Here is a 24,765-nt window from a genome sequence, read left to right as displayed (position 1 = left end):
GCGCCGTGACTGCGGAGTCATGCCGTGATTGCGAGTCATACCGACGATAACCCCGTGACCGCGGAGTCATACCGACGATAACCCCGTGACCGCGAGTCATACCGACGATAACCCCGTGACCGCGAGTCATACCGACGATAACCCCGTGACCGCGGAGTCATACCGACGATCGCGCCGTGACCGCGAGTCATACCGACGATCGCGCCGTGATCGCGAGTCATAACGACGATCGCGCCGTGACTGTGAGTCATACAGACGATAACCCCGTGACCGCGGAGCCATACCGACGATCGCGCCGTGACCGCGGAGCCATACCGACGATCGCGCCGTGACCGCGAGTCATACCGACGATCGCGCCGTGACCGCGAGTCATACCGACGATAACCCCGTGACCGCGGAGTCATACCGACGATCGTGGCATGACCGCGGAGTCCTACCGACGATCGCGCCGTGACCGCGAGTCATGACGACGATCGCGCCGTGACTGCGGAGTCATGCCGTGATTGCGAGTCATACCGACGATAACCCCGTGACCGCGGAGTCATACCGACGATAACCCCGTGACCGCGAGTCATACCGACGATAACCCCGTGACCGCGAGTCATACCGACGATAACCCCGTGACCGCGGAGTCATACCGACGATCGCGCCGTGACCGCGAGTCATACCGACGATCGCGCCGTGATCGCGAGTCATAACGACGATCGCGCCGTGACTGTGAGTCATACAGACGATCACCCCGTGATCCGCGAGTCACAAGTTACTATAGGTACCTGTAAATTGTTACCCATTTTTTTGTTTTTATAGACCAGTGCCACAAATGGTAAAAATTGATTTCGTATGTCTTTTTTGGTAACTGCAATACAGTACTTTTTTTTCATGCACAGAAAAAAATCCCGTCTCGTCCCGTCCCGAAAATTGGGAAGGAAATAAAAATCCCGTCCCGTCCCGTCCCGAACTAAAAATTCAATCCCGTCCATCCCTAATATTTACAATCTTTCATTAAATAACATCAGCATAACATTTTTTTATTAATCACGCCTAACTTATTAAAAATGCCTACGATTAGGAAACATGGTGATATCAGTTAGGATAGAGTTCAACTTATCCTAAAATAAAATAAATCATAAAATAAAAGCAATATTAATTTTTATAAAATAGTTACTTGTTTTGACTTTTTTATAGTAATAAAACATTCCTCACACTGCTTACACTTAACAAAACTTCTCAAATGTTATTAAAGTAATATTATTAAAATAATGAAAGTAATATTTACATTAAAAGAATTAAAGTAATATTTACATTAAAAGAATTAATTAAATAAGAACGCCTTCGAAAAGGAAACGCAACTACAACACGCTCCTGTATTGCGGGTATTGCATTGACTTTCTGCAGGCGTTTTAAATTTTTTTTTTTTTTTTTTTTTTTTTTTTTTATTCTCATCTCGATAAAAATCTCGGCCAAAAAGTAATCTCGTCTCGTGTAACGAGATTGAAAATTTCCCGAAAATTTCCCGAAATTTCGAGACTTGACCATCCCTATTTAATATGTAACAATCTGTATGCCCTTTTTGGGAGTGCTTATCTTTGAGTTATCTTTAATGTTTTATAGGTTAACAAAACAATTCTTTTCAACTATACGGGACCATCAATTTATAATGATCGACATGCTTCTCATCTGAAACCAGATGCATAATAAAAGTCAATTACCTCAAATAGGATTGTGCAATGTTGTATTTAGATGTAAAATTGCAAATCATGGCATTAATTCTAATTTGTTTCTCCTGGTCCCTAGAAGTTTATATATTATCAATGCTAAATAATTATGGTTACCTAATTCAAATTATATTTTTCATGATTATACTACAAAGTTTCTATTAGAGTGACAATCAAAAGTCAATCTGGGCAAGGGATTCCCGTAAAACAACTTTGTATCATCGTCCTGCAATTAGAATCTCCCTTCACTAGCCCTTTAGGGAAGTGGTGCAAGTCTAAACTATAGCTTCAAGGTCGCACCCACCACTTCCAACCGCCATTCACCACTCGCTGTGGCCGCTCCTTGCGAGGTTATTGCCCAACCCCTCCCACCCTTCTATTGTTTTGCTTTCTAGTGTTTCTATTCTGACTTTTTTTACATTAAATCTATTGTTTACGTGACAGTACAGTAGTCGATTTTAATACTGTAAAACAGTTCCTTAAAATCAAAACACTACTAGCTATCCAAGTGGCCGGAGGCAGAACTATTGAACAGTTTGTTGCGCTTTCATACATACAATGCCTATAAACTATTATGGCACAGCACTTAAAATTTATTTAACAGTCATTATAAAACTATAATTTCATGATAAAATAGGGTTGGGACCTGATAATAATTATGCTAGTAATAAATCATGGAAGTCATAAAGGAATAAAAGTGATAAAACTTTAATGAGCTAAACTACTTATCCAAAGTTCTTGGAAGTACTTGACATGAGTACAACAATAATTATTGTCGTGATAACATATTAATGAATTTGGGACCGCCAATACCCTAAAAATTATGAAAATTGTAAATAAACATCTAATAGACCTTTTTATGTACTCCTAACCAACGACAGTGAATTGAAAGTAATAAATAATCATTATTGTGTACTGGTGAAATTACCTGCAGTCAAGTGATCCTTTTGACCTTGAAAGGCGACCGGTTTCGATCCTCACGGGATCATCTTCAGGCGGACGTCGTCATCGTCTTTTCGTTCTTGCGAACACGTAGTTTATTTAAAAAACATTGAGGTAACAGTTTTTAACATTTAAAACACAAAAACACAACACGAAAAATGGCCAATAACTATTATGGTACCGATCGGTGGAGCGGCGGGCGACACGGAAGTTGAGTCTAGACTTGCCGCTCCACCGATCGGTACCATAATAGTTATTGGCCATTTTTCGTGTTGTGTTTTTGGGTTTTAAATGTTAAAAACTGTTACCTCAATGTTTTTTAAAAAACGACGCGTTCGCAAGAACGAAAAGACGATGACGACGTCCGCCTGAAGATGATCCCGTGAGGATCGAAACCGGTCGCCTTTCAAGGTCAAAAGGATCACTAGACAGCAGGTAATTTCACCAGTACACGTTTTGATCAGTGATTCGGAGGCTTAACTCAAACAAAATGAAATCATTATTGGCTTTACCGAACCAAATTTGTACCGAATAAAATGCTGTACCGAACCGATGGCAGAATTGGGCCAGACCCGTACCGTACCGACTTTTTCGGTGCACTGCAGACCCCTAGTTACTTTTCAATGACTTCGGTGACTGGTAGACACTATGTGTGACCCCTCTCGATCTCGCCGTGACTGTGGAAGATGCTGACAATTTCGCCGTGACCGCAGATTTTTTCTCAATTTTGCCGTGATCATGGAGGCTGTTTTAGATTCTGCTGTGACCTTCGAAATATTCTCGATTATGCTCGGACCGGGGACTGTAATTAGATTTTCCTGACAAGAAATCCAATTTCCTGCATAATTCCTGTTTTTTTCACGGTACAACAAATTCACACATGATTACACATCTGTGGCCACCTTAAGTAAACAAAGTTTTTACTATTAGCGGAACAGTGCTAGTTGTTGTTTAACAACAAGCGAGAGCTAAAATAATTACAGTTTTACAAAGATAACATTCCCATCATTACTCACCAATGAAGGGATTGTTGTCCACAAAGTCATAGAGCTCCTTAGGTCCAATGAGGAAGCTTGAGATGATTTTGCCTTGGTTGAGAGTCTTCTTGTTGTTGGTAATGGCTCCTTGCTTGACCAAGTCGATAACCCCGCCAGCAAACATCTCAGAGTGGATGCCCAGATCCTTGTGGTTCTTTAGAGCTGCTAGCACAGCATCAGGGATGCTGCCGATGCCCATCTGCAGGGTGGCACCGTCCTCTACGAGGTTGTCTCCAATCAGCTGGCCGATCTTGGCCTCCGCCTCACTGGGTGGCTTGCCTGTGTGATGTCCCGTTGGAAGATCCACGTCATGTTTCACAGCGTAGTCAAAGTGTGACGAATGGATCAATGCGTCTCCAAATGTCCTCGGCATGTTTGTGTTCACATGAGCTGGAATTAAGATTTGTTAAATATTTTTTTTAACCAGGCCACATAAAACGACCAGGCGGAACTAACTAAACTTATACCAGGTTATATTCTTTTTTTACACATATGGCAATTAGTAGTGTTGGAAAACCATCCAAATTGTGTTGGCAAATAAATGCAGGTGGTACAAAACACAAAAAGCAGGGTCAGGTTAGTAACAAACCAATTTACAGCCAGCCAAATACAATGTCCTCAGTGAGAACTCGCTTGAATGATAACAAAACTACCAACTTTTGACTCATGCCAGCACTTGTTAGAAGGTGATGTAAAAAAATATGTCCAGAGGCAGTGGAATACTCAAAATTGATGTTAAATACAAAAATTGTATAGGATAATTATACTGAATTAATGCTAAAAGGTTTCAATATTATATTTGCTACTAGGATATTTTGGTTTGCTCCCTAGATTCTTGTTTTAAGTGTTCTTATTGAGCTCAAAAACTGTACAAAACTAATTAATGGGCATGACAACATTGCTGTAAGCCAAGTTATGCATTTTTTGTAAACTTTAGCAAATATGAAAACTCTCAACTGTTTAGCTGGCTTTTATTTATACAAACCATTTGTGTGTCAAAACAAATTCTACAAGGCCCAATATTCATTAATCATAAATATTTTAAAATTACTTTTAAAACAAACAAAACTAGCTTTCCTGCAATTGAAAATAATAACTACAATGTAATAAATAACAATGATTAACATACCAATAATTATTTTGGAATTGGAGCAAGCGGCCCTCACACAGTCCACACTGGTGCCTAGGCTGCAGAACCCATGCTCATCAGGGGGTGACACCTACGGCAGGGACATATACATAACAACATATCACTGACTAAGCATCCTTTATGACAGATCTGTAGTACAGGTAGGCCTACTAAACAATCTTTTCTTTCCCAAGTGTAAACCAAGTATTTAAAACCGTCTGCAACACAAGTCCAGTGCTGGATCTTTTTAAGGGTGATCTTCAGTGTCACATTAGATACATTTCATAAAACCAGCGCAGCTGGAAAACAGCTAGCATTGTCAATTGTTTACAAAACAATTATAATAATTTTATAAAGCTAAACTAACTAAACTTAAAATTGCTAAAAATAAAAAGTGCTAAATTTTATCAGACATAATCTATGCTGTAGGCTAATAGGCTTTTTTGAAGAAATGATTTTTCTACCTTGGTCTTGAATAATAAATTTCCTGAAAGCATTTTAAATACCTGCAGTTTATTAAACAATATTTTGCCTAGATAATTTGGTAAAAATTGAGTCGAACTTAGCCTATGAATAGTTAGTTGCAAATCACAAAGAGTATTTAAATCTCCTACAGATTTCACAGTTCACAAAAAAAATAATTTAAGTGCTTATTTATTAAAACCCTTCTAATCTACATTTAACACAACAAACACAAAATTATCACACAGCCAACTCATAGATACCCAATAAGAAATTAATTGAAATTTGGATACACTATACCTAGATAGGTTACAGAGCATTCAAATTAATTTTATATCGCACATCAATTGTACTAAAACCTTCTAAATCATATCATTGAGAGTTGAGACAGAGAGTATCAGTGCAGCTTTTTTCGGGAGAAGGATTGGCGAATGGCTGGTATGTCAGTTCCACGGCTGCTCTTATTCAGTTACCATATGTTTAAATTCAAAATCTACTGCAATTTACAACTTTTTGCAAATCAATGCCTATGTAAAATTTTCACTCAGACTGATGTTTTTCATTCATTTGTTAAGAATAAGAACAATAATGGGTTTTAAAATGTTGGAGAACTGTATTAAACCCATTAAATCAGAATTGATCATGATAGAATAATTTAGGTAAAAGTATTTTATTAGTATCAATCAACTAGAAGTAAACAATAACAATTAACACATGATAATAAACTAAAATGACAATAGTCAGTAGAGCCAACCATTACATCTCCCTCTTTAAAGGTTGAGTTTCTGGGGAGGTTTTATAAGTCGTCTTGATCGGGTTGTTATGTTAGCAGAAGACATTCCAGAGGTGTTTGGAGGAACCGTTGAAAAGTTTGGCATGTCTTCATGATGATCCATCGGACCTCTTGTTAATGGTTGACTGTTACGGTTATCTGTTGAAAAGTTTGTTAAGCACATACCGTTGTCTTCCTCGGATCGATGATCCTTCTGACTACTTGTTGATGGTTGATGGTTGTGGCGATGATCCTTCTGACTACTTGTTGATGGTTGATGGTTGTGGCGATGATCCTTCTGACTATTTGTTGATGCTTGATGGTTGTGGTAACTTTCCTTTTGAATGTTTGGCATTGGTTGTAGGTGAAACCGGTTTCTTCGAACTATGGTTCCTTTGTCCGTCAGTACTTTATAAGATCGTGGTGAGTTTAACTTTTCTACGACTTTTCCTTCACGTTTCAAATCAGATATCCAAACTTTGGTTCCTGGGTTCATATCTGATAAGGGTCGAACACCATGTCGTCGATCGTAATTTCGTTTGTAATTTTGTCTATAATGATTCTCCTTCTCTCGGAGATGACTGAAGTCTGGCTTTTTCTCCAGATGACATGGTAAGGTAGGCAAATTGTCCCGTAGTCTGCGTCCGTATAATAACTGTGCTGGACTGTAACCGTTGGCAAGTGGAGAGTTCCTGTAAGACAACAAAGCTAAATATGGATCTCCTTTGTTCTTCTTTAGAACAGCTTTTGCAATTTTTACAGCTGCTTCGGCTGAGCCATTGCTCTGATGAAACTGAGGACTGCTTGTTTTGCATAAAAAGTTGTACTCTTTGGCAAATTTTCTGAATTCTGCACTAGTGATGCCAAACTGCGTTCCACTATCTGAGTATAAAACTTCAGGAATACCGTGGCGAGAAAACGTTGACTTGCATTTCTCAATAACTTCAGATGCAGTGAGCGATTGTAGAGTTGCAATCTCAAAATATCTCGAGAACTGATCTGTTATAACAATGAACCATTTGCCATTAAGCTTGAACAAATCCATTGCTGCCTTTTCCCATGGACGTTTTGGAAACTCGGAAGGAATGAGCGGCTCATTTCGATTTTCTCTGTGTTTGATGCATGTTGGGCATGAAGCTACCATCATATTTATATCTGATGCCATTCCTGGCCACCATAAACTGAATCTAGCCTTTTTTCGACATTTGGTGGCTCCTAGATGACCGACGTGTATTTTATGAAGCATTTCTTGACAAAGACTTGATGGTACTATTATTCTAGAATTGCGTAAAAGTAAGTTGTCCATCAGTGATATCTCATCTTTAACCGAGAAGTAGGGGACTAGTTGAGATGGAAGTTGTGATTTTTCTGGCCATCCAGTATGACAGTATACTGCAATCTTTCTGAAGATGGGATCTGCTTGCTGAGCTTCCCGTAACCTGTTTATGTTTTCATCAGTCGTAGGTATGTTTTCAACCACATTTTGAACAAAAGCTTCAATTTCTTCTTCCATGTCATATGTTTCCTTGCTTGGAATGGGGCATCTTGAAAGACAGTCTGCTGGTGCAAGGTGTTTTCCAGGCGTATATGTCACTGAATATGAGTATCTCATCATGCGAAGCCTCATTCGCTGTAAGCGAGGTGTAATGTCATCCAAATTCTTAGATGATAAGATTTTCACAAGTGGCTTGTGATCCGTTTCAATTACAATCTCTCTACCAATTATATAGTCTCTGAGCTTGTCACAAGCCCATGTGATTGCCAGGGCTTCACGTTCAATATTTGAATATGATTTTTCAGCTTCTGTAAGTGACCTTGAAATGTAAGAAACAGGTCTGAATTTACCATCATGATGTTTCTGAAGAAGCAATCCGCCGAGACCATAAGAAGAAGCGTCTGCTGACACAAGAGTTGGTAAGCGAGGGTCGTAAAATGCTAGTTGGGGTGCTGAGGTCAGAAGTTTTTTTATACTTTCAAACGCATGCTGTTGTTGTTCTCCCCAAAACCATTCATTTTTCTCTTTAAGTAGATCATGGATTGGTTTTAGTATTTCTGATCGATTTGGTATGTATTTACCACAAAAATTAATCATTCCTAAGAAGCGTTGTACTTCTTTTATATCAGATGGAGGTTTCATCTCAAGAATGGCTTTGACTCTTTCATGGCTGATTTGAACCCCTCGGGATGAAAGGTGATGTCCTAAGAATTGTACTTCTGGCTGAGAAAATACACATTTGTCTTTATTCAATGTAATTCCAGCATTTCTGAGTTTTTTTAAAACTTCATTTAAGATCAAGTCATGTTCCTCTTGACTGGAACCCCATACAAGTATGTCATCGATGTGAGCTAAACAGTTTCGTTGAGATCCTAAGGTTTCTTGAATTCGTTTCTGGAAATACTCGGGAGCACTTGTGATACCAAATGGAAGAACTTTGAATTTGTATCGGCCCCAAGGAGTTAAAAACGTGGTGAGATCTTGAGATTCTTCTGCAAGAGGTATTTGCCAAAACCCATGGTTGGCATCCAGTTTGGAAAAGACTTTGGCATCTTTTATTCGAGCCATCGTATAATCAATGCCCCAAATAGGATGAGTTTGTCGAAACACATTCTTATTAAGCATAGTAAGGTCCACACATATTCGAACCTGAGTTCTATCTTTCTTAGGCACTACGACCATAGGTGCGCACCAAGAAGTAGCGTGATCAACGGGTGTTATAACGTCCATATTCACCATATTTTCAATCTCCTTCTTTGTTTTTTCCCAAAGAGGTACTGGAATCCGTCGAGGAACTGATATCGCATAAGGTTTTGCATCATTTTTAAGTTCAATTTCGTAGCTCCCCTTCATTTTTCCTAGACCACTGAAAAGGTCAGGAAAGTTTTTGATCCAATCATTAGCAGATTTGTTGAAATTAGTTTTCGATACCTCACGGATAACCGGTATTATTTTTAGTTTTTCTATTGCTGGTTTGCCAAGTAGTGGCGTTGTGCATTTGTCAGCCACATACATTTTTTCCATACACGATTGTCCTTTGTAAGAGAGTTTTGCAGTGATTGTGCCAAGAACAGAAAGAGGCGATCCTCCAGCCGCACTTAAAGTTCTCTGGGTAGGCTGGACTGCAATTTTTTTGCTTAGCTTTATGTTGGATGGTATTACTGTCACGTCAGCTCCTGTGTCGATTTTGAACTTGACAGTGTCTTCATTAAGTCTTACATTTATTGTCCAGGGATCATTTTTTGTTTTACTAGAATACACACACCCAATGAATTTTTTCGATGGGTCTGGTTCATAAGCGATTTGGGTAAAGTCATCTGAACGATCCAAGTCTATTTCTCGAACATTGTTTTGAAGACAACAGTGTGAAAAGTGGCCATTTCGCTTGCACCTAGAACATTTGCGATCTTTTGCTGGACACAGACCTCTTCGATGAGAAGGGGTTGAACCACACCAAATACAAGAGTTGGGATAGCTCTTGACATTTGAGCTTGAATACGTTAATCTCCCTTGATCCCTATTTTCTCTTTTGGATGAATGTATTGCATTATCATATCTAGCACGTTGGTTTTTATTTACAGCTTCGATTGATGGGAGGGTCAATTCTTCTTTTTGTCGTTTCAATTCTTCTGATTTGCGAAGTGAAGTTATTGCAGATTCCAATGTAACTTTATTTTCTAATTGTAGTTTATCACTCAAATCTTGATCACGCATACCAATAATAATGACCATTAATAACATTTCATCTTCAAGCGTTCCCCATTCACAGGTACGAGCAAGAGAATATAAATCTGTCACAAAATCTTCTGCAGTTTCTGTTAGTCCTTGTTTTCTACGTAGAAATTTGGCTCTTTCATAAATAATATTCTTCTTTGGATTGAAGTGCCCATCAAATTTGTCCATGACTGTTTTATACTTTGTTTCTTCGTTGGTCATTTTGAAGGATGAGAATATTTCTTCTGATTTTGGGCCCATTGCATATATGAGTGTACTCACTTGTTTTTCTTCAGATGATTGATCCAAATCACTAATTGTTCTAAATCTTTCGAAACGTTTTTTCCATGATGACCATTCCGCTGGTTGGAAGGAAAAAGGTTCAGGCATTCTTACTTGTGTATGAGCCATGATACACTTTTTTGATAATGGTAGATACCACAAAAGTTGTTGATATGTTTGTATAGGTAAAAAAGTTAAATTTCAGTGTCAGTATATTAATTAATACATAAATAGTTGAAACAACCAAAGCCTTTGGTTACCCCAAACTATGCAAATACCGACTGCGCCATGTATTAAACCCATTAAATCAGAATTGATCATGATAGAATAATTTAGGTAAAAGTATTTTATTAGTATCAATCAACTAGAAGTAAACAATAACAATTAACACATGATAATAAACTAAAATGACAATAGTCAGTAGAGCCAACCATTACAAGAACCATATTGATTGTCATATTTGCCTTATTTAATTTTTAAAACGTTTTATTTTCAAAATACTAATAATCTGATTAGTGGGGATTGGAAGCAGAAAAATATTTCAGTTCTGGCGGGGAACTTGTAACTTTAGGTGGTTATAGTATAAAAGTCCCTGAACATAAAACCGCCTAGACCCCAACTTTTAAGGACCTCGGTCATCCGTAATGACGTCATAAAGATGGCGGCTGTAAAAGGATGCTGGGTTGCCATGCATTGGTTATAACACCCAAATGCCTGAACCGATTTTAACGAAATTTGGCATTCAATTACTTGAATACATTATTTCGGCCCAGGTTGATCAAGTTGTTTCAAAATGGCGGCCGTTAATAACTAAAATAATAAAAATGTTTCAGTGTTTTGTGTTCTCAACTACCTCCAGAGATCTGCAGCAACATATTAATTTTTTACTTGCAATCACAGGTTGTGATGCCATCTCTGCATTTCATGGAATAGGCAAAATACCCCACCCACAGCAAACCTGCAGACTAAGTGAGTTTCTATTTGCCTGATTTGATTTGATTTTCAATTAAAATGAATAACATTAGGTTTCATGAGTACCTAGGTTTGCTGCTACAAGGAGAGCATGGCGTCATTACGGACGACCGAGGTCCTTAAAAATTGGGGTCTGGGCGGTTTTACGTTCAGGGACTTGTATACTATAACCACCTCAAGTTTCATGTTCCCCGCCAGAACTGAAATATTCTGCCACTTTATAACTATACAACCCCACTAGATAGTTAAAGTAGGATCTTACTTTTTTTAAATTTAATTTTAATGTACAAGTTATTATTGTTAAATAGAAAATTATTTTTATTTTAGTTTGTTTTTTATTTATGTGAAAAAATGCTGGAAGTGACGTCAATGAGTGCGGAGGCCTCTTCTTCACACATAGATGTCTTGTGAGGAATATTTTTTCAATTTAATGAGAAAATGTCACGGTAATACAGTTGTACATTTATTGCAAACTAGCAGTTACCCGGCGCGCGTTGCTGCGCATAACAACTATTAGGCCTATTTTAAATGGTAATTTGCTCTTTACGATGAATAATAAAAGTGTATATCAAAAATAAAAATATAATAATTTACTTAATTGCCAGTGGATAAACAATTCCACCAACCTCTTAAAAAAAAACGTTATTTGGTTTTTTTATTAGGTGTATAAATATATCAGTTTTTAGGCAGATATACCATCTGAGCACGCAACATACAGCTGTCCGTTTGAAAAGCATGCATTTTCTCAATTTAAACCGACGATAGTCAGGGATTGCCCTAGTGCCTTATAATGGTGATTGCAAAAGCAAGACACAAAGGAAATCATAGTTAATTAAATTCAGAGGTAATTCGGAGGAAATCATCAGTATTCTTGGGATTAAGACTATATCTCCTTTAAACTTTGGTGTCATTTTTTTTTATCGTCAGTCTGGTAACATTGCACAGCTTCGGTGGATTTAAGTTTCGCATTAGTATTATTGGAGTTCCTTCTTTTAATGACAGTAATGTGGTGGGTTAATGACAAATTGAGAGGCATTTGAATACCTGAGATAGCACACACGATTATTATTCACTTAATAATTTATGTTAGATTGTGTGGGTATAGAACAAAAGATAAAAATATTAAGGCATTGCCATCCGTTTTATTGTTTATAATACTTTGATAAAGGTTTTTATGTTAACATATTTAACATTGGAGAATATAAACGTTGTTGAGTGCACAGGTGTGCTGCGATTGGGGTTAGTATATTTTGGACTTATTCAAAAGTAAAATAGTTATCTGTGCTGCACTCTGTGGAAACATTGTGGCACTATTTCAAATCATGACTAATACAGCATGTTGTGATTAATCAAACCTACAAAACAGTTGCCGGGTAACAGCTAGTTATATTTATAAACTTTGTAGTTGTTCAAAAAGTCTGACATTGGCCCACTTAAAACCCTCTGGGGCAGAGCCCTTTTGAGGGATCTGCACCAAACTTCACGCAAACTATCCTTGAATAATGCTTAATAATGTCTGAAAGTTTCATTACAATCTGTCAAGCGGTTTTGGAGTCCATAAGGTACATACATATATATATACAGGGTGGTAAAAAAGTCCCTGGACAGTTAAATATTAAAAGAAATAATGCAGATAGAGCTACAATACTTGGTACAAAGTTACAGGGCATAAAACTATATTTTAACACATATTCAGTGATCCAATAACTCTTCAGGGGGACGGCCCACAAGGAGTCGGAAGAAAATCTTAAATGGAAGCATAGGTCAATATGCACATCAAATTAAAGGTCTTCTTTAGTAGAATACAATGCCGCAAACCGCACTTCAAAAGGTTGATCCTGCGCAAAATGGCAGATGTTCAAAGATTTCTTGAATCCGCCATTTTGAATCTTTGAACGACTGCCATTTTTTACTCAGGCATTCTTTTGAGCTTGAATTTACGGCATCGTAATCTACTAGTGAAGACCTTTAATTTGATGTGCATATCGACCTATGCTTACGTTAACAATTTTCTTCCGATTCCTAGGGCTGTGCCCCCTGAGGATAAAGCGTATAATAGCAATGTAAATTAAATGAATCTTTGAACAACTGTCATTTTGTGCAGGGTCAACCTTTTGAAGTGCGGTTTGTGGCATTGTATTCTACTAAAAAAGACCTTTAATTTGATGTGCATATTGACCTATGCTTCCATTTAAGATTTTCTTCCGACTCCTTGTGGGCCGTCCCCCTGAAGATTGGATCACTGAATATGTGTTAAAATAGAGTTTTATGCCCTGTAACTTTGTACCAAGTATTGTAGCTCTATCTGCATTATTTTTTAAAATATTTAACTGTCCAGGGACTTTTTTACCACCCTGTATATATATATATATATATATATACATAAATAGTTCCTCTTTTATAGATATAGATAAATCATCTTAAATATGTTAATCTGTGATTGAATGTCATTTTCTAAATTATATTGGGTTGGATTTCTTATTCAACAGCTTTGTTACTGACTGAAATCGGAAGCTTAATGATCAAGGACAGCTAGGTCCTAGGTTGTAGGAGTGAACTGGCAAGAGCAACTTTCTGATTACTAGCAATGCCCTATTTCCACTCAGAACTATGGATTTATTAACTGTTATTATAAAACCTTCTTATACATATCACAAGACTTAAAAGTTATATGATCAAAAATTGCTTTCATCTAAGTGTTTAACATTGCTCAAAATGTGCATCTTAAAGAAATAAATTTATCATACCATGAATTGAAGTGAGTAAATGGCCCACTAATTGATCTATTATGACATTTATTATGGTAAAAGGTTGCTTTGAAATTATAGCATTGTTGCTCCTATCAACATGCTCATTTTTGTTTTCTTTTAAAAAAAACCTAATATGAAAAATGAAAATGCAAACTAATGAATCAACAAAAATATAGAAACAAAATAATGAAACACTACTCTGTATCACTGTTTACTAATATTTTTCTTCATATGGGTTTCACAACGCACCTGCCAGATAAAAAGAATTAACCTAATAAATTAGTCAAAAATTAATACCAGCAAAAATTAATTATGAAAGACATGGTGAGTAGACCTGAAGGTTAACTAAAAGATTGGTTCTTAAATATTCTTGTTTTTATATTATTTTATTAGTAGTAGCATTGACTATTGATACAGATAACAAATGAATTATAAAATGCTGGTCGAATAGTAAAATACAGTGTTTAAGATAGTAATCAGAAAAGTTACAACTTGTCCTAATTCAGGTCAGGAGCTATTAAAAGGTTAGCCAAGTAGTAAAGAATGAGGTTGACCTTGGACTTGCATGCAACTAACTAGCTGTTGGCAAATATAAATGACCTTGACTTTTAGTTCCACTCTCTCAGAAGGCTACATAGCACTGACCAATCCAATACAGCTGCACTGATGTACAACAAAACACTTGACTAGCATTCTATGTCATGTTACACGCTACTCTTCGAACAGCTGTTTAATATTTGTGTTTATATGATACATTAAATATAAACTAACCCTGGAATTGCCTGTTGGATTCTCTAAAATGCCAGTGCAGTTTGCATAGTTAAGTTACAAAATTAATGAAAAGATTATAAGGAAGTTATACTAGGCCCTATATTGTATGTTACATAAGCGAATTTTCAAGCTATTACCTAAGTCTCTATAACTAAACTAGGCCTTTTGAGATTTCACTAAAAAACACTACACTTTCCCTGTAGCAGCAACCCTAAGTACTTGTTACACTGATGTTATTTAAATAGAGAATAAATCTTGACAGTTTTAATGAGTAATTTTACCAAAAATAAAATGGAAATTTTCTTTTCCTGCATGTGTGCTGCAGTAGGGGTATAACTTTTTTGAAAGAAACAAAAATCATCATTGTGTTGTATAGTAAAAAAACCTAACCAAAATTGACATATGTATTCATAGAGGATACAAAACATTTCATACTATAGAGCCTATATTTTTTGGGGTCACATAAAAACACTCCATAAATGATGTAGAAAATTATACAAGTTTCATTATATTATATACATTTTGTAAGAAATCTTATCTCCTTTTTGGAATTAAGATTGTTTGTAGTAAATCTACCCGTGCTTCGCTACGGACCTTTCGAATTGGTTGAAATGTTTAATAAATAATTGGTGTTTAGGTGCCTTATTGTCATAAAATACCTAAATCACATTATATAAACAATACATTATTAACATTTTTATATTTCATTTTACAATAATGGTAAAAATCACAGTTAAAAGTTTGTTTGTAATTCATACTATTTTTGATGATTTACAGCATTTCTTTGTATACAACATTTTTTGTTTGCCCATTAGGTGCTGGCTAGCATCATTAGACTCGTAGCTGAGCTGACCCGTGAACATACAACATAAAATTCTCCATGAGAAAAACAATCTTCTCTTAGGCCTAAGTCTAGTCCTGCAATCATAAGTGACTGTCCCTGCGCTTTTTCGATGGTGAGGGTGAAGCACACTTTCAAAGGGAATGGAACCTTTTAAAATCAAATGGGGGTAGTCCGTAAGAACCAGGGGAAGTCGTGGAAAGTGCCTGCCAGACAGCGATTGTGGAAATCTGAGCCTTTACACGTGATTACGTTCATCACCAAACTTGAAAAATAATTCACCATTCCGGTAAACCTCGAAAACAAATGTGAATAATTGTGAAGCCGCAATAAGCTCACACAACCCACCAAAGGTAAACGGCTTAGACATTTCATAGAAGTATTCTGAATATTAATTCCAGGTATCATATTACCTGGAATTGAGGTAATTATTCCCGTCACTGTCGTGGGATAAGATTGAGAAGTAATCCCAGTTCATCACAACATGTTCAACAAGTGCTTCGCACACAGTTAGTGTGTGTATGTGTGTAAGGTTAATTATGAATGAGATAAGTAAATAAACACGCACCATCTCCTCTGATGTAAATGATATTGTGTGGAACGAATTCGCCATTAACATTTAAAACCTCTGTGTCCATACTGTACTATGAAACGGTTTAAACAACTACAAAAATATTAACAGAACTATATAATAAGTTCTTAAAAATTAAAATGCAATAAAAAACTAAGTTCAATTCTACTTTCTTCAACACTAATCAATCACAAATAAATATTATAAGAAGTTGATAAAACTAAAATGCCACAAAATGAATTAGGTTAATTTCACTGACACACAAATTTGATGTTTATATGGTCCGAAACAACCTTAGTAAACTTAAATTTCTAATCTAACAGCTGATAATTAAATAAATTGCAGACTAATTTAAACAAAACCCCAAAACAAATTATTCTTCCTATACGAACTCCATGCTAACATTGACCTTCTGTGGGGTGGGGCCTATTGGGAGTTTTGTAAAATCGCTTCTTATTGTCTGCCTACGCTATGAGAGGAATATGTATACAAAATATCATGCTTCTAGGTGATATGGTTTGTCCTGAGCGTAGATCCGAATTTCACATTTATATATAGAGATTACAGTTTTGTCTGTACATTGCATAAATTAATGAAGTTTTAGGTAATTTTTACGTTTCATCTATATCTATATCTATACTATTATATAAAAATCTAATGGTGTCTGTCTGTATGTGTATTACTAATAGGTGCAAAAACTACTGAACCGACTGGGCTTAAATTTTACAAAATTATAGCTACCATACCAAGGACCATTATAAGACTATTCACATTTCGATACTGACTGTAGGCTTTGCCCCTTTGGCTTTAAAAGTTCTGAGGTGAACATTTTGAAAGTAAATATTGATTGGTCTCCATGGCTGTGATGAGAACACTAACAATGTTTTTTTACATTTGCTTTGACATTTAAATATAAACAAGAAGAACTGCTAAACTGCATATATCACAATTTCAGACAGCTGATATCAAGAAATTAAATATAATATTTTCCATAAATATGAGGTAGGTTTATTTTAATCTAACCTTTTATCATGGATTATTTATTCTAACACTATGTTGTTGCTTTTTGTTTTCTAAAATCTGTTGTATATGTGTAACTATATTTAATTATCAAACGGTAATACAAAATACTCTTATTTTATCTCAACATAGCTTTCAGTTCACATTTACTTTATTTGATACATTTATTATTTGTGTTTTGCCACACCACTGATTAAATTAAACCAAGGAAAATATCATAAAACTAAGCAGTACACAGTGTTCTTTTGTTGCTGGTGCTTCTGTCTATAGCCTTATCACCAAAGACAAATATTTCGGCAAGCCAAAGAAAGAAGATTATGAAAAAGCATTCAGTGATTTAACTAAAGACTTTAAGCAGAAAGGTCTCAAGCATTTAATATGCTCCCCAGTAGGCTGTGTGCGGGATAATGTAAATTTAAAACAATTTGTAATTAACATATTAAAGTTTCAACAGTACACAAATGCATCAGTTACTGTGGTTTCTTATTACCAGAAATCTTTCAGAAGACTTCGCAATGGACTGTCTCACGAAGAGTTTTTAAGACAAATAATTCAGACTTTCTATGATCAACAAAAACACTACTCGGAAACATCAGCCAGTGAGTCATTACTGTCCCTTGAACCTTGGAGTAATTCAGATGGAGAAGTCATCCTGTGAACCTTGCTCAACAAACACCGCACATTCAACACCTAAAGAGAGAGGGCATCACCTTGAGAATTATGCAGCGGCACTTAAAGAATGTCCACCAACATCTGATGTGATAGTGTCAAGTGAGAAAGAGCAGAGCACAGTGAAAAGTGTCCGAGGTCTTAAATTGTAGTGATAATGAAAATGCTTCTTTTTTTAAGCTCAACCAGCCAGACTTTAGGACAAACTTAATTACTCAAGATGTTATGGGGTCAACTGATTTTTCCAATACATTTAATTCCAAAAAAGGGGTTAATATTTTTTTCTGGAATATTCAAGTTGAACACTTTCAAATCAAAACTGAAAACATATTTAATACAAAAATGCCCGTATACAGTGGAGGATTTTTTTACATGTCAAAATATTTCTATTTAATTGTGCCTGTATTTTATATGTATATATATAATTTTTTATTGTACTGTCTTTTTATATTGATTGATTACATGTAAGTATTCATTTGCTGTATTTAATAACATCATTATGTATTTTGTGACGATTGTTAATGCATTGTGAAATGTCTACAACAATAAATTGATTTGATTTGATTTGATTCTAAAATCAATGAAATATCTGTTACTTTGTTTTCTTAATGGTAAGTGTGAAAATGTGAAGGCAATGGACGATGAAACTGATTAAAAGAAGTGGTTTGTATATTTAGTTGTTTGTTGATATTTTTGTATAGTAGAATCAGAGATGCAATGAAACATATACTGTATTTGCTATTACATTTTTTAGTCCTTGATGCTTTGATAATCATATTAGTTTTGTCTGCTGTCTTTAATGCTAAATTATTTGTTTTGAATTTTTTAAGTACCTATAGATATAATTTCTTTAATATTTCAAAAGACTGTATTGATAAGGCACAGCAATATTTCTAAAGTTTATAACAGCTGAATTAGTTTTGCTAATGATTTATTGTGAGTGAAAAAACTGAACATGAAAGGATTTGTTATCTATATACAGGGTGTTCATTTGAAAACTTTCCATATCTGTTGTGTGCAAAGGTGAGGCTTTTTACACTTGTTTGTTCTCATTTCCCCCTAATTTGGACATGCCAAATCCAAAAAAATTATTTTAAATTTCGAAAAATGCCCCAAAAGGGCCCAATTTGGGGGGTAGGGGTGCTTTTTGAGAAATTTTCAAATGTAAACATGGGTTGTGTGATACATCAATTTAAAGGTCTAATCACCCCGACTATTTTGGTGCAATAAAAATGTAATCATCTTTAACCGTATTTACAGGGTGGGTCAAAACGTTTTAAAAAAGGACTTTGAAGTTAAGTACCGTATTACCCGAACTACTGAACGGAGCAGCGCCAAATTTCTTTCCAAGCTTATTCTTGATCTACTCTTTAGGATAACTTGTAATAAGGGCATTTTCCATGTTATCTTCTAATTTTTTAAAAATCTCAAATTTGAAGAATGAAAGAAAGGTGAAAACTCAAAATTCTTAAATAGCAAGGTATAGCAAATTTCATACCACGTGAAAGGTCCTTTTTTAACAAACATTTTACGTATTTAAGTTTTCTTTCTATCTCTTACCGTTTAAAAATTGCAGTAGAAAAACTGAATTTTCCAGAGTAATATTGTAACTAGTTTTCTAATAAAACAGCCAAAATTCGTCTCTAGACACATTTAATGGTGCATTAACTGAAGGAAACAATTCATAATTATTGTTACCCTGATTGACAAACAAGTCATTACGTTTTAATTTGTGAAAAACAAGTCTTATAGCTGATGAGGACAACCTACATGTGGGCCGCTTTCTGTAGTACCATTGACTAGTCAATGGTAGTACTATTTTCAAAAAGTACTATTTTCTGTAGTATATAATCGAATATGGTGTACACTTAAAAAAATAGACTTTATTTTTACTTATTGGGCAGAACAAAAGTGTTTCAGGATAATTGCAAAGTGTTTAACAATAAATATCCAGGTAAGACCTTAAGTCATAAAGCTGTAAATGATTTAGTTAAGAAATTTCTGAAACTGGCTCAGTTACCAATGAGAAAAGAACAGGATGAAGGGTCCAAGATGTACTGACACAAGTAAAAGTAGTTGATCAATTTGTAATTAATCATAATACATCGTTGAGCAAAGTGCAATGTGTTTTGTTAGAAAACTAGTTATAATTTTACCATAGAAAATTCAGTTTTTCTGCTGCAATTTTTAAACGGTAAGAGATAGAAAGAAAACTTAAATACGTAAAATGTTTGTTAAAAAAGGACCTTTCACGTGGTATGAAATTTGTTATACCTTGCTATTTAAGAATTTTGAGTTTTCACCTTTCTTTTATTCTTCAAATTTGAGATTTTTAAAAAATTAGAAGATAACATGGAAAATGCCCTTATTACAAGTTATCTTAAAGAGTAGATCAAGAATAAGCTTGGAAAGAAATTTGGCGCTGCTCCGTTCAGTAGTTCGGGTAATACGGTACTTAACTTCAAAGTCCTTTTTTAAAGCGTTTTGACCCACCCTGTAAATACCGTTAAAGATAATTACATTTTTATTGCACCAAAATAGTCGGGGTGATTAGACCTTTAAATTGATGTATCACACAACCCATGTTTACATTTGAAAATTTCTCAAAAAGCACCCCTACCCCCCAAATTGGGCCCTTTTGGGGCATTTTTCGAAATTGAAAATAATTTTATTGGATTTGGCATGTCCAAATTAGGGGGAAATGAGAACAAACAAGTGTAAAAAGCCTCACCTTTGCACACAACAGATATGGAAAGTTTTCAAATGAACACCCTGTATATAAAAGGCAAAGCCATCACTGACTCACTCACTCACTCATCACTAATTCTCCCACTTCCCATTTAGGCCTACCTAGGAGGCTGAAATTTGGTACACTGATTCTTTAGGCATTAAATAGGAAGTTGTTTTTATTTTGATCAGACTCGCGGGCTCCGCCCCAGTGGCTCTGGAGTTTCCCATGTTAACCTTATGAGTACTCATATTTAAATGGAATTAATGAATCTTAACAGCTGTTTCAATTAAACAAGTTGGTTCTGTTCTATGATGTTCAATAGCATTAAAGTTACAAGGATTACCAACAGGGTGCAGCACTATTATTTAAATTTAAATTTATGACAACAGCTAATTTGCAACCAAAAGGTGAGTGAGCGTGTAGCGAACGAACTTCAACCTGGAGGCAAGTTAGCGTAGCGAACGAGCTAACCTGAAGGCAAGTGAGCGCGGCGAACGAGCTCCAACATAAAGGTGAGTGAGCGTAGCGAACGAACTTCAACCAGGACAGGATTGAGCCATGCGAACAAGCTCACTTATGAAGTTAAACGGGGCGAAGCCCGCGGGTACAGCTAGTTTAATATAAAGAAGAGTTTAATATAAAGATATAATAACAGATTTAATTATTAGTATTTTTGCAACTTCAAAATTTAAATTTAAAACGTCAATAATAAATTAAAAGATGTGTAACTAAGGGAGATGAAGGTAAATCTGGTAAATCATGTATGTGAAAGTTTTACTCGAAGATTTGATCAGTTTTTCTCATATCAGCCACAAGATTTAAAATTAATCAAAACCAAAATGGTAGTATCCACTTATTACCAGATTTAAAAGTCATAACTTACATTTCTATTAAGGCCATAAAAGTTTAAATTTGTTTCTAAAAGCGTTGGCGGATGTGTAACTATTATATGCAAGAGACAAAGATTAAAATGTTTCTATTTTGTGTCCTCTTCCCGTTGCAAAGCACGGGTACAACAGCTAGTAGCCTATAAAAGCCTAAACGAGTCTTATTTCAATTTATGTACCTGTCTGTCTGTGAAGCCAAAATGCCAATTTACTTAAATTTTTCTTTTTAAATCAGCTGTTTTAAAATTTTATTTGAATATTTATTTATTTTACATTATATCCCAAACTATGAAAGATAGGCCTAATGTCCTTCATTTTTTTTTTATCATTTTTAATCAGGTCTTTCTGCACTTTTTCCATTAATAATATTCTTATATATATATGGTCTACAGTTTTAAAAATATTTATTAAACTTCGTAAATTATTATCAAAATCAATAAAAACAGCTGTTCTTAAAGAAAATTAAAAAAATACCTGATTGATATTTAATAAAGTTACCAGCTGTAATTACTCATTAACAACATACACTCTTTTCAGTAACATCAAAGTTAGATCCCTAACTCTAATACTTTTTTGGAAAAATGTACCTTAAATTAAAGAGATTAACATGGGATGGATAAGCGGGAAACCCCACTTAAATGTTTACTATTTTTTATATCTGGGTTTGTGTACATATTATAATGGAAAAGGTGAGAAAGAATGAGCAATTTGAAATATTTAACCAAATAAGAAAACTGAATTGACACAGTACTGTTCTTGAGCAATCATTGAAAGAACTAATTGAAAAAAAAAATGGAAACAGAAAAGTCATAGCACGCTACCAAGTAGAAGAAATAGAGATATTGTTTTATTAAAAATTTTAGGCCTATTATCGTTACCACTTTTTGAAGCAAACATTTACTTTGTGATCATTGCAGAGGAAACCCCTGTAAGGCGAAATAAAACTGTTTCTTCCAGGACATTAATCTCTGTTTCCATAAAAGTTAAGTGACAAAATTATGACTGTTGTTAGTGTTAAAATAACTCCTGTAATACCAATACTTGACAATTGCTGGATTTCGAGCAACAGGTTCACTAGTACGGTATATTTAAAAGATACTAAGTCAGAATATATTAATTACTAGCTTCACCTGAATCATGCAGACATCTGGTTTAACAATCTTTCGTGTAAAAAGCAGAGGAATTTCTGAGAGGAAAATCGGGATACAATCCGATCTGCCTTCAGCCACAGCCTTACGAACATTTCCAGCCATGAAAAACGATAACGATCTGAATATTCCTGAAAGCAAAAAAGTTTTACATACAAATAAACCATGGACGATCATTGTGATTGAGATAAATATAATTGCTTTAAATATAAGTCCTCAATTGTACATATTAATATATTTATGTACCAGTATTTAACTATCTAGTTTAGTTTACAAACTTAAGTACTGTTGGAAAACCAATTAAAAGTGTTCATAGATTTAATGGTGTAGTTAAATAGCTGTTTACTGACATTATGTAGGCTATAAAACATGGAACCAATAGCTTTGTAAATACTGTATTAGTTTAGCCACTCGTCAAAATTGATGACAGAAGTCCAACGTGTACATCACAAACGTCAAGTCTAATTGGTTTAAGGAGTACCAGAACTATCTAAATTTTATTTTAATAAGATTTATTTTAGGACAATTTCTAATAAGATAAATAACTAATGATGGAAATAGTATGGCTGTATGGACAAAGATACAACTTAAAATAATTTTTTGTTCAAACACTTTTTTAAAATAGTCCTTGTTAACTTGAACGCGCAAGGTTACCTATTTGTTTACAGTCAACCATAGATAAGATTATTTACTTAATGCCAGATAAGCACAACAATAATGTAACAAAATGTTGCTTTATAAGTGTGCCATGGACTGAATTCCCCTTACTTTGATCATCTATATACAAAAGGCAAAGCCCTCACTGACTCACTCACTCATCACTAATTCTCCCACTTCCCACTTACCTAGGAGTCTGAAATTCGGTACACCGATTCTTTGGGCATTAAATAAGAAAACTAAGTATTTTTTATTCTGATCGGGCACTCGGGCTCCGCCCCAGTGGCTCTGGAGTTTCCCATGTTAACCTTATGATTTGTCATATTTAAAAGGAATTAATTAATCTCAACAGCTGTTTCAATTGAACAAGTTGGTTCTGTCTTATGATGTTCAATAGCATTAAATTTACAAGGATTACCAACAGGGTGCAGCACTATTATTTTTTTTTAATTTATGACAACAGCTAATTTGCAACCAAAAGGTGAGTGAGCGTAGCAAACGAACTTCAACCTGGAGGCAAGTTAGCGTAGCGAACGAGCTAACCTGAAGGCAAGTGAGCTCAGCGAACGAGCTCCAACCTAAAGGTGAGTGAGCGTAGCGAACGAACTTCAACCAGGACGTGATTGAGCCATGCGAACGAGCTCATCTTGAAAATTAAGAAGTTAAACGGGGCAAAGCCCGTGGGTACAGCTAGTCAAATATAAATTAGTGATTAGAAGAAGACAATCAAAGGTGGTATGAATTATATCCTAAGTAATGGATATTAATAGATTTCCTTCAGCTAGAAAAATGGTTTGAAGCAAATGGTTTGGCGTTAAATAAAGATAAATCTCGTCTGATGGAATTCCAAAAAAACTACCAGAAATCAGACTCATCCACAAAATTAGATTTGAACCTTTCTCTAAATAAATTCAAAAAGCTCAGTTAAATTCTTAGGCATCACAGTGGATCAAAAATTGACTTGGCAGAATCATATTGGTGAAGTTGTAAAAAAATTAAATAAAGCACATTTTATGTTCATTATTTTATCTAAATCTGTTGACATATCCACTCTCATGATGGTTTATTACGGTTATGTCTATCACTTGTTTAATTATGGTGTGATCTTCTGGGGAAATTCAGATAGGAGAAAAAAGTTTTTAAAATGCAGAAGAGAATTATCCGTATTATTTTTGGACTTAAAGGAAAAAAATCCTGTAAGAGTATTTTTAAAAATCACAAAATTCTTACTTTTCCCAGTATATACAATATACATATATAATTTAATTTTGTATATAAGACAAAATTTATCAAATTTTCCAAATAACTCTGATTTTTACAACTATAACACAAGACAAAAGAATAGCCTTACATACCCTAGACATAACACCTCCACCATTGAACATTCTCCATATTACTCTGGTATAAAATTGTATAATAGCCTGCCTAGCACCATAAAGGGTTTGACAGAATTTAAAAGATTTAAAACCAGTTTATTCAAATTGTTGTCAGATAAATGCTGCTACAAGATTGGGGACTTTTTCAATTAGCTATTAGTATGTCAAATCAATAGTTAGTTGTAATGGTTGAACAGTAAGTAGTTGTAGGGGAGAAAGTGTATACATATAGATTATAGCTCTTAATTAATTAGTGCTGTAAATTTGCCAAATGTATAGTTATGTTTATTCTTGACTTGACACAATTCATGTATAGAAATGTAC

General features: G+C 35.1%; 1 protein-coding gene across 1 annotated transcript in view; it reads right to left on the bottom strand.

Moving 5' to 3' along the window:
- Window positions 1–24,765, bottom strand: part of LOC129004264 (4-hydroxybutyrate coenzyme A transferase) — an 85,485-nt gene that overhangs the window by 30,815 nt on the left and 29,905 nt on the right. The window contains exons 3-5 of the mRNA XM_054432783.1: window positions 22,391–22,539; window positions 4,824–4,914; window positions 3,674–4,084 (exon numbers count right to left, since the gene is read on the bottom strand). Coding sequence (XP_054288758.1) covers window positions 3,674–4,084; window positions 4,824–4,914; window positions 22,391–22,539 — 651 coding nt within the window. The remainder of the gene's footprint in view (window positions 1–3,673; window positions 4,085–4,823; window positions 4,915–22,390; window positions 22,540–24,765) is intronic.

Source organism: Macrosteles quadrilineatus, unplaced genomic scaffold, assembly GCF_028750875.1.
Source record: "Macrosteles quadrilineatus isolate MER2022 unplaced genomic scaffold, UCM_ALF_1.0 Scaffold_1__1_contigs__length_201487025, whole genome shotgun sequence".
Taxonomy (NCBI): Eukaryota; Metazoa; Arthropoda; class Insecta; order Hemiptera; family Cicadellidae; genus Macrosteles; species Macrosteles quadrilineatus.
The sequence above is the reverse complement of the archived record's forward strand: the minus strand, read 5'-3'. Positions and strand labels throughout refer to the sequence as shown.